Source organism: Humulus lupulus, chromosome 9, assembly GCF_963169125.1.
Source record: "Humulus lupulus chromosome 9, drHumLupu1.1, whole genome shotgun sequence".
Taxonomy (NCBI): domain Eukaryota; kingdom Viridiplantae; phylum Streptophyta; class Magnoliopsida; order Rosales; family Cannabaceae; genus Humulus; species Humulus lupulus.
The window spans coordinates 160,027,454-160,038,855 of NC_084801.1; the positions used below are offsets into that span (position 1 = coordinate 160,027,454).

General features: G+C 43.8%; 1 protein-coding gene across 1 annotated transcript; it reads left to right on the top strand.

The window, feature by feature from the left end:
- The first annotated feature begins 409 nt into the window (after positions 1-409).
- LOC133802304 (uncharacterized) lies at positions 410-6,636 on the top strand. Its single transcript, XM_062240588.1, has 4 exons — positions 410-534; positions 644-692; positions 5,180-5,601; positions 5,680-6,636. The coding sequence occupies exons 3-4, from the start codon at positions 5,182-5,184 to the stop codon at positions 6,220-6,222; spliced, it is 963 nt and encodes a 320-aa protein (XP_062096572.1). The 5' UTR covers positions 410-534; positions 644-692; positions 5,180-5,181; the 3' UTR covers positions 6,223-6,636.
- The last annotated feature ends 4,766 nt before the right edge of the window (positions 6,637-11,402 follow it).

The window sequence follows — 11,402 nt, forward strand, 5'->3', positions numbered from 1 at the left end:
TGCTTAATGTGATTTTCCTTTTTTATTTATTTATTATTAGTATAAAAAAGAGAAAATAAGAAAATAAAGAGGTAAGTTTATATGTAGACTTGTACCCATATTTGGAAAAGTTGGAAAATTGGTGAATAGGTGTGAAAGGCCTTACTTGGCCAAGTAGAGGGGGGGGGGGGGGGGGGGGTGGGGGGGGTGTAGGGAGGTGGTCGGCTAAGGAGGGAGAGGGGATCAAGGGATTGGTTTCCATTTATGTTGTCAATTCTATCCCTTTTTCTATCAAGGCAAATATTAGGCAATCAAATCCTAGAAGTTACCTTTTCTTTACCCATTTGCTTTGTGATAGGTTTTAGGGCTTTATAAGGAATATGGTCGGATTTGAGAGCCCCATTTGGAGTTGGACGTCTGTAATAGAGAGAGAGAGAGAGAGAGAGAGAGAGAGAGAGAGAGCGTGGGAGGGAGGAAGAGAGAGAAGGAGAAGGGCTCGGAGGTGAGGAGGAGAAAGAAGAAGGAAGAGAAGAGAAAAGGGATTCCAATCCCTAGGTATGTCTTGATTTGCTTTTGGTTTTGATTCTTAAGTCTAGTTCTTCTCCTTAATTCTAAGGGTTCGTTTCTTTCTTTTCCTTGTAATGGTGTTTTGAAATCCCTATAGGTGTCAAGGTTCTTTTGCTAGGGTATTCTTAATTCTACAATCAAGAGAGGTAATGGATTTTCTCTTATTTTGTTTTATTTGGTGTTGATCTTGGATCTTAGTTTTGAAGTATGGATCAATATGAAATTTCTAGCCTTGTTGTGGTTTTGTTGTTATGTTGATTCTTGTTATGCTTTGATGGTTGTTGTTGAGAGGAGACATGATCATGATATAAAGATTTTTTTTATGGTGTATAGTTGGCCTAATGTATGTTTTGGGACTCTTGTTGTTGAATCTTTTGATTGATAAACATGCTTATGGAAGTGGGCATATGCTTTTGATATATTATAGATCAAAGCATGCTGGGGTTTTATAAGTGTTTTGCTTATGTTTTTGGTAACCTAGGGTTCATATGTATAATACTAATATTGTTTTATGTATATTCATTGTTTTTAAAATAGAAACATGTTAGGATTTCTTATCATTTAGAATGTTTGGTTTTAATTCTCTTCCTATCTTGTGGTCATTTGTGATCTTAGGAATATGCTAAGTTTTGCTTTTGGTTTTGGAAACAATAAGGGATAGGAACATGCTATAGGTTTCGACCTAGGGTTTCTTGTAGCTATTGGGAAAACTTATTCAGGATCTTGTTTATTTTAATGTAAATCTAATATTAAGCAAATTAATATAAGACAACCCAGAACATGTTTCTATAATTGAATTTAAACAGAGATAATGATAAGAACACCTATATTATACGCAGCAGAATGTATTAGTCTTTCCTTCATTTTCTCTAACCCTTGAATTCTTTATGTCGTAGGGTATTACTAAGAAACTGAACCGATCTTCAATTTTCTGCACAACCTTCCAAAGTATCCTTAGAATCATCTAGACTAGAGTGAGAAATTCTCAATACATGAGATAGATATAAAGAGAAGAAGAAGAAGAGAAGAGAATATTGAGGCTTAGAAAAGGACTTATGCTGTAGATAGAGTCTAAAAATCTAGAGTATCAAAACTAGATGTTCTGTTCTTCTGTTCATCTGTCAAATCATCTAAAAACATCGTATTTCAACTCTAACTTAACATTCCTTTTATAGACTCAATTAGGTCATTTATTTAATTAAAAAATAAATAAAATAATAGATAATATCAGTCATTAGGTCGAAATTCTCATGGGATTTAGGCCTGTGAAATTTCCCATTTAATTATAAGCCCATTGGACTTAAAATCAAGACATGTATTATTTTCTATTGATTAATTATTTAAATCTTTTATCAAATTAATTATTTATAATTTGAACCTTGATTTAAACTTATTTATTAATTTAGGCACCAATTTTTCTTAATTAATAAATCTGCCCTAAAATCTATTTTCTTCTCTAGATTGCACAACTCTATGAAACTATCTAAAATTGACCTAGTCGACTTTGATAGTTCTAATTGATAATTAAATTAATTAGTTGAGACTATCTAAATGATTTTATCCAAGGTACAGTGGGGACCATGGGCCTATGACTCCACTAACTTAATAAATCCTCATGACTCCACTAAAGACTCATAATTGCACTCTTGAATTCATAGAACTCTATATAACCAATATAGTTACTGTTGACCCAGGATTTGGCCAACTGACGCGGAGTCAGAATATGCTTGATATGAATGAATGTGTAGAGAAGAACGTAATGACAAAAAGTAATAACAACACGATATTTTTATAGTGGTTCGGCCCCAGGATCTGGTAATAACCTACGTCCACTTAGACTATTATTGGTATAAGAACCAAAGGAGTGATCAAAGAACAAGGGTTCAATGAGTTTCACTAACCTCTCAAGAACAATACAATATCACTAGGAGAATTACTATAGTCTCAAATGATTCAGAAGCCAAAAATCCCTTCCTTGAGCTATCTTTCGCTATTTATAGGCTCAAGGGGGATTACAAAAGATTGTTACCGATATTCTTTCCTGACTAATCGGATACTTAGGAGATTGTGAGTAAATTCAGGATTTACAAAGATCTTCACAGTAATGTTGCTTTGTATGCGGAACCATCGACCAGACTGGTCGTAGGTAAGACTGGGCTGCTTACTGCTTCTAATGCGTCTTCTGATCGATACTCTAGCAGAGCTTTTCCAAGTGTCAGCCACGTGTCCAGGGATCACTTGCCACGTCATCAATGCTAATTTTTTGGATAACATTTGCCCCCCAAGTTTATTTATCACGAGCAATAAATAAACTTTTGAACGAACGACTCTTCGGTAACCCCGCCTTACGTGTCAGAACCCTTCGTGTGTTCTTGGAAAAAGTAACCTACTTCTGTCTAATCACGTCTTTTCGGTTCCCCAGAAATAATTCGACGGCCATTCCGCTTCCCCATACTTTGAAAAAGGGAAACTGATGATTACACCTTTTTAATGCCACAGAAAAACTTATATAATACCTTCGAAATCTTCCTTTTCTTTTTACGCACGCCATTGTCTTCACAAGAAACCCTAAAAACCAGAGTTTTAAACTTCTCCGGAGACCGTTCTTCTGCATCTTCAAGACTCAGTCCGAGAGTTACCTGATCTCCGAAGACCCTTTTTCCATCTCCACGATCATTTTCTTGGTAAGTTTCCGAATTCTCATGCTTCAAATTTTCGTGGTGCATGCTTCTGTATGTTGACTGTTTGAGTTTATCTGTTTCTGGTTTGAGACGCTTGTGAATAGAATGTTATGTAGGCAAAAAAGGGTTACAAGTTAGTTTAATAGTCAGGATCATACTTTTAGGACGTAAAATCGAAGTAAAAGTTCGATCTTTAGGCTAGTTGGAAAATAGGTTTTTCCCGCCCTAAGGGGAGTTGAAAAAGCTTTCTTGAAAAAACTTTTTACTTTCATCCTTTGATCCGTCTTTCAAACTGTTCATGCGGAAAATTTAGCTTTTCGTTAGAATGCTGTTGTACAAAAGCTTGGCTTTTATACACGACCAGCGTTATTCTAAAAAGCCTTTAAAAATTCTTTATCCTCACCTCCCCATTCTTCTGTTTGCAGACATTGATGCCAGATTTGTGGGGAGGTGAACGGCCCATCGACGACGACCTTCTCGCCCAGCTGCTCGAGGGCGAAGAACAACCGGCCGACCGAGTTCACGAGATTCCCTTCTCACGATCCTCTACTAGACCTCGTCCTTCTCCTCCTCAAATGGCCCGTTCCAAATCCGTAGGCAAGAAAAGGCCTGAGTCTGAAAATAGTCCAAACTTTCCTGCCCAGCCTGATTCGCAGGCTAGGGTTCCCTCGACCAGTGGTCGAGAAAATCCTGCTCCTGACCCTAATATCCAAACCAGGGCCCGCCCTCGCCATCAGAATCTGCCTAATGTCGAGTGGTATACTTCCCCGACCAGCTCAGTGACCCTTCAGATGGTTGCTAATTACTTCAGGAAATACCCTCTTACAGGGGTTTCCATTACAATTCCTGCCGCGGACCAAAGGGCTAACCTCCCTGGGGGCATATATAGTGCCTGGTCTCGGTATCACTTAGAGGCGGGGGCTTACCTCCCTCTACATCCTTTTTATGAGGGGGTGGCCAATTATTTCAGTGTCGCCCCGTTCCAAATTACTCCAAATGGATATAGAATGCTGGTCGCACTCTATATCCTGTACAAACTTAAGAAATGGCCAGAACCTACCCCTCATGAGGTCAACTATCTTTTTGACCTTAAATCCAACCCGCAACAATATGGAACGGGTTTCTTCCACTTCTGTCACCAGGAGACCAACCGGACGTTCCTAGTGACACCACGCATATATCGAACGTGGGGCAGTACAGTAAGGAGTACTTCCTTACACCGGACATAACCAGCAACAACCTGGCCTTCGCTCGAGGAGGTAAGTGCCATTTTTGACTTGTCGATACTTTTAATCAAGGAGTTTCTTTTCATTTTTCTCAAACTGCACTTTGTCTTTCAGGCCCATGGTTACGTCCGACCCCAACACCAGACATGGTGTTGAGGTCCAATAGACTGGCCAGGATGACAGACGCAGAAAAAAGCGTCAAGTCCCTGGTTACCGATGAAAACTTGAGGCTGTCTGGCCTCCTGGCTCTTCGCCATGAAACAAGAGGGTCCGTGGTAGATGATGCCACTGCCGAGGGGGTTCCCGAGCAGCAACCTCCCGCGTCCCCTCCTCGAAGGAGGCCAACAGGGGTTACAATCAGTGAGCCCACGGGCAATCCTTCTGCAGAAAGGCCTTCTGCTCCCCAAGGCAAGGGGAAACAAAAGGCCAAAGAGCCAGTTGTGGACCTGGGGGAATCCTCTGATGAAAATGGTAAAGTTATTTTGCTTTTAAGTAGCTTGCCAATTCCCTGTCATTTGTTTGACGGGGAGGGCAACTTTACATATACTCCAAATTTAGGGCCAGAGTTCTTCATGCCAGATAATGAGTGTGTGACTAATAGAGTCAATAGTATACCGACCAGTAGTTGTAGCTCGGGTACTAACTTTGTGACCTTATTTTTCGTTTTGATAGAGAGTCTTCATCTGCTTTTATCTTTACCCATTGCATGTTTTTACTTGTGTGCAGATATGGCCACTCCCAATGTCTTCGACCTATACCAGACTGAGGAAGAAGAGGAAGTTCCTCAGCTTCGGAGGAAGTCGTCACGGAGACAAACTGGCGAGACGAGCCAGGGTCCTGCGAAAAAGAGTCGAACAGAAGACCCTCCTAGAGACGTGCCTGCTGGGCAAACTTCTGTTCATCCTCCGGCCCCTGTTGAGAAGGAGACTCCCCCTGCTCCAATGAACCCTCCTCCGGTTGTGCCCAGAAGGGAACAAGACAAACGGGAGGAAACTCTTGGGGCCAAACTCTCGAGCCGTGCCATACGAGCAGCCAAAGACCGCATTGCGTACATCGGGAAAAATGACCGCGTTAAGGATGCAATGGTTGAGGCAGAAAATATGACGGTCGACCTGATCCTGAACAGGACCTTGAATGAAATAGCCAGCGTAAGTACTTCTTTAATCTTTTTAGCTTCAGTCTTTTAGTCTTTGCCACAGGTCCTAACTTTTATCCTCTGTTCTCAGGCATTGCTGTCTGCTACCACTGCTCGTACCCGCACCCAAGCCACCATCAAACAGACTAGGGCAAAGGCCATTGAGAGGTATCAGGTGAAAGCAGCCGAGGAGCTTTCGGCTGCAGAGGCCAGGCATACTAAGGAGTTGGAAGCGATAGTTCAACAGAGGGATGCTGCGGTGACCAAGTTGTCAGAGGCTGAAGCTGCAAAGGCAGATGCGATAAAGTCGAGGCAGGAGTATCAGGATGCCAGCCGAACCCATCTTCGCGAAGTCAGGAGATTGGAAGAGGTGCTTAAGCCCAAGGACGAGGCCATCGCCACTCTTGAGGGCAAAGTGAAGCAACTAGAGCTTGACAACTCCAAAAATCTGGAAAGGTACAAGAGGACGACGCTCCGATGTTTCTACAACTTCTGGAAACACAATCAGGGAGCCGACTTCAGCTATCTTTCAGAGGATGTCAGGGCTGCCGAGCTGGCTCGCTGCACTGCCCAACTGGCTGAAGAGGAGGCAAGAGCAAGGATCCCTGCTTCCCCAAGCATCGCTGGCGCATAGGAAGAAGGGGCTGCCGAGGATGCTGTCACCCAGAATGCTGCTAAGGACCCTCCTGCTCCCAATGCTTCTTAAGCTTTTTCATTTATTTTTTCTTTTGATTACATGACCCACGGGTCGTGATGTAAAGACAATATTTTCATTTTAACCTTTGCTGCACGGGCAGTAAATCTTTTTCTTTTACTTGAACAATTACATCCAAGCAGTGATGCTTACGGTGTAAAAGATTGCATGATGCTATAACATTTTCATTTATTATAACATTTGTCCGTATGACCGAACTTAGCATAGTACTTTGGCATGATTTAACAAAATATAAATTTTGAAAAATACTCTAAGTACCTCAGCATGCTTTCACTCATTTTGTTCATGTGTTTACATACCTCACGGTATGCTTTGCTATCGATGTGCCTTATATGCCCCCCAAGTGATCGAGGAGCTTTAGGTCCTTTGTCACTTGCCTTGACCACGACCTGTTCGAACATTTCTGCTCGGGTGAAAAATAATACTTGTAATACAGCAAAACAACACACGTAATGAACAAATATTTGTAAATATAAATTCACAAAGGTTGGCAAGAATGACTGGCTGCGCACAGTCCCTTATAATCTCATATTAAAAATGGACTAAACATGTCTTTACGAGTGATTCTGAAATAGAATCTTACAAATACGAGCGATTAGCCATATAGCGTGGCTAACCCTCTTTGCTAAACTTGTAAAAAGAAAGAATTAATACAAGCCAGTCCTTTAAAAAGGACTGTTCACTGATAATACTTGCGCAGGTGTTCTCCATTCCAATAACGTGGAACGAGATCTCCGTTTAAGCGTGCAAGTTTGTAGGTGCCCGGATGAAGGACTTCTTCAATTTGGTAAGGTCCTTCCCAATTAGGTCCGAGCACTCCAGCAGTAGGGTCGCGGGTATTTAAGAAAACTCGTCGTAGCACCAAGTCTCCGACGTTGAATTTTCTTTCTTTAACTTTGGAGTTAAAGTACCGGGCGACTTTTTGTTGGTATGCAGCAACTCGGAGTTGGACCTTCTCCCATATTTCGTCAATCGAGTCTAGGGATTCCATCATCAGTTGGCTGTTCTGGTCCTGGTCATATGTTAGACGTCGATGTGAGGGGGGATCTAATTCGACAGGCAACATCGCCTCATATCCGTAGGCCAAGGAAAATGGGGTATGTCCTGTCGCTGTTCGGTGAGACGTTCTATACGACCAGAGGACTTCAGGCAATTGCTCTGGCCAAGCTCCCTTAGCTTCTTCGAGCCTCTTCTTCAGGGTGTCTTTAAGAGTTTTATTCACAGCTTCGACCTGCCCATTCGCCTGGGGGTGTGCAATTGAAGAAAAGCTTTTAATGACTCCATGTCTTTCGCAGAAATCGGTGAATAAGTCGCTGTCAAATTGGGTCCCGTTGTCTGAAACTATCTTTCTAGGCAAACCATATCGACAGACAATGTTCTTGATAACGAAGTCAAGGATTTTCTTGGTCGCGATGGTAGCGAGCGGTTCAGCTTCGGCCCATTTGGTGAAGTAATCGACTGCTACGACTGCGTACTTTACTCTGCCTTTCCCTGTAGGTAGGGATCCAATCAAATCTATCCCCCATACTGCAAAAGGCCACGGCCTTTGCATCTGTTTTAATTCGTTTGGAGCTGCTCGTGGAATCTTGGAGAATCTTTGACATTTATCGCATCTTCATACAAACTCCATCGAATCCTCGTTCATAGTTGCCCAGAAGTAGCCTTGCCTTAGAATCTTCTTCGCCAAACTCTGCCCCTCAGCGTGATCCCCGCAGAAGCCTTCATGCACCTCTTTCATGAGTTCCTTAGCTTATTCTGGTGTAACGCACCTGAGTAGTGGCATTGAATATCCTCTTCGGTACATAACACCATTGACCAGTATGTACCTAGCGGCTCACCTTTGTAGAGTTTTGGCTTTGTTTCTATCTGCTGGCAGCGTACCATTTGTCAAATACTCCAAATAAGGTGCCATCCATGTATCTTCCATTCGAATCTCCATACTGGATTCGGCCGCTTGTATGCTTGGCTTACTCAGTCTTTCTACTGGCACAATGTTCAGAGTGTCAGCATCCTTCGCGCTTGCGAGTTTGGCTAAGGCATCTGAATTTGAATTCTGGTCTCGCGGAATTTGCTGGAGGGTGTATTTAGTGAACTGGGCTAGCATGTCTTTTGTTTTATTTAAGTAGGCCACCATTTTCAAGCCTCGCGCTTGGTATTCTCCTAGGACCTGATTCACTACCAGCTGTGAATCACTGTAGATATCAAGCGTCTTTATGCTCATATCCTTTGCCATTCTCAATCCAGCGAGGAGTGCTTCGTATTCCGCTTCATTATTTGACGCGGTGAAGTCGAACCTAATGGCGCAGTGAAATCGATGCCCCTCCGGCGTTATCAATATCACTCCCGCTCCAGCGTGGGATTCGTTGGATGAACCATCCGTGAATAACTTCCACGAAGGAGCTTTGTCTCGAGGCTCAGGCGCTTTAGACTGTTCGCACTGTTCGCTGTCTGGGAGTTCGGTGAACTCTGCAATAAGGTCGGCCAAGACTTGTCCCTTGACTGCTGCTCGCGGTGAATAAGTTATGTCGAACTGCCCTAATTCGACTGCCCATTTTAATAATCGCCCAGCCGCCTCTGGTTTTTGGAGGACTTGCAGAAGGGGCTGGTCAGTTAGAACTGTAATAGGATGGGCTTGAAAGTAGGGGCGCAACTTTCTAGAGGCCAGGATTAAGCAATATGCTAACCTCTCGATTGGTGGATACCTTAATTCTACCCCGATCAGTCTCTTGCTAACATAGTAGATTGCTTTTTGTACGCCTTCTTCCTCTCGCACTAGTACCGCGCTAGTAGCAACTTCAATAATCGCCAGGTAAATAAACAAAGTTTCTCCTTCGATTGGCTTTGATAAGATGGGAGGTTGTGCCATATGGGCTTTCAAGGCCTGGAAAGCTTGCTCGCAGTCTCCTGTCCATTCGAACTTCTTATTCCCTCTAAGTAGATTGAAAAAAGGGACACACTTGTCTGTTGATTTTGAAATGAATCTGCTTAGGGCTGCGATTCTCCCAGTTAAACTTTGTACATCTTTGATCCTTTCTGGCGATTTCATGTCGATCAGGGCTTTTATCTTGTCGGGGTTGGCCTCGATTCCTCTTGAATTTACAATAAACCCCAAAAATTTCCTTGATCCAACTCCGAAGGAACATTTGAGGGGATTTAACTTCACCTGGTATTTGTTTAATACATCAAAGCACTCTTGTAAATCCCTCACATGTCCTTCTGCCTTCTTAGACTTTACCAGCATGTCGTCCACGTATACCTCCATGTTTACTCCGATTAGCTCCTTAAACATGTGGTTGACTAGCCGTTGGTAAGTCGCACCTGCGTTTTTCAGTCCGAAGGGCATTACTTTGTAACAGTATAAGCCCGTATCTGTCCGAAAGCTGGTATGATCCTCGTCAGGGGGATGCATGCTAATCTGGTTGTAGCCTGAATATGCATCCATGAATGAGAGGATCTCGTGCCCTGCAGTTGCATCGACCAGCTGGTCGATCCTTGGGAGTGGGAAGCAGTCCTTTGGGCAGGCTTTATTGAGGTCTGTGAAATCCACACAGGTCCACCATTTGCCGTTAGGCTTGGGAACCAGCACTGGATTGGAGACCCACGATGGATAAAATGCCACCCTGATGAACCCATTCTCCTTTAGTCTTTCGACGTCTTCTTTTAAGGCTCTCGATCTATCTTTATCGAGCAGCCTTCTCTTTTGTTGCACGGGTGGAAAGGTCTTGTCTATATTCAGGACATGGCTGATTACTGCAGGATCTATCCCAGCCATGTCTTTATGCGACCAGGCGAAAACCTCCTGGTTCTTTCGCAAAAATTCCACCAGTGCGTGTTTCGTGGTAGGCTCTAAGTTTTTCCCAACCTTTACGACTCTGGTCGGGTCTTCTTTGTCGAGTTGGACCTCCTCCAGGTCCTCGATGGGTCCAACGTTTTCTTCAAAATCCCCAAAGCGAGGATCCAAGTATGTATCCTCACTTTGGGCAACACCCTATTTGGTGACTTCATCATTGGATTGGGCTTGTGTATCTAGTGCCATTTGCAACCTATCTGAGGTAGTGCTCTTCGACGTTCCATTCTTTGCCTTTGTGATTGAGGTGTTGTAGCACTCCCTGGCTTCCCTCTAGTTCCCCAACACGCATCCTACCCCCGCGTCTGTTGGGAACTTCTTGGACAAGTGCCACATAGAGATGACAGCCCGTAGATCAACCAATATAGGCCTTCCAATAACGGCATTGTACGCCGAAGGACAGTCGACCACTACAAAAGTGGCGAGTAATGTCCTTGTTGCGGGCGCTGTACCTGTCGTTACTGGCAGTTTGATCAATCCGGCGGGGGCGAGTCCTTCTCCAGAGAAGCCGTATATCGTTTGGTTGCAGGGCTCCAAGTCCTTAACGGACAATTTCATGCGTTCCAGTGTTGATTTATACAGGATATTCACTGAACTTCCTGTATCGACCAGTACTCTCTTCACCATCATGTTGGCCATCTGGATATCCACGACCAGCGGATCGGAATGTGGGAACCTGATGTGTTGGGCGTCGCCATCAGAGAAGGTTATCTCACCTTCCTCTGACCGAGCCTATTTTGGTGCACGGTCCTCCACAGTCATCATCTCGATGTCCTGGTCGTGGCGTAGAGTCCGAGCATATCGTTCCCTGGCCTTTCCGCTATTTCCCGCGAGGTGCGGGCCTCCACAGATGGTTAAGAGTGTGCCAGTCACGGGGGTAGGCGGTAAGGGTGGCGAGCGCTGGCGTGTGGGTGCCTGCTCGTTGCTACCCGGAGCTTCTCGTTGGGAATTTCCCGAGGCCCGTACGTATCTTCTCAAGTGTCCTTGTCTAATAAGGAACTCGATTTCATCTTTTAACTGGTTGCATTCATTGGTGTCATGTCCGTAGTCGTATGATAACGACAGAACTTGGTAGTGTCTCTTTTCGAAATATCCTTTCGAATGGGGCCAGGTTTTTTTATAAGGCACACTAGAACTTGTGGCCTGATACACCTCTCCCCAAGACTCGATGAGGGCAATGTAGTTAGTGAACTGAGGTTCATAACGATTACCCTTGGTTCGTTTATTGTCAGAGGTGGAAGGCTCATTATAC

Bases quoted from the DNA above. Each gene is read 5' to 3' on its own strand.
- LOC133802304 (XM_062240588.1), top strand. From the start codon at position 5,182: ATGGCCACTCCCAATGTCTTCGACCTATACCAGACTGAGGAAGAAGAG. The intron at 5,602-5,679 runs GTAAGTACTTCT...CTCTGTTCTCAG, and splicing joins CCTTGAATGAAATAGCCAGC to GCATTGCTGTCTGCTACCAC.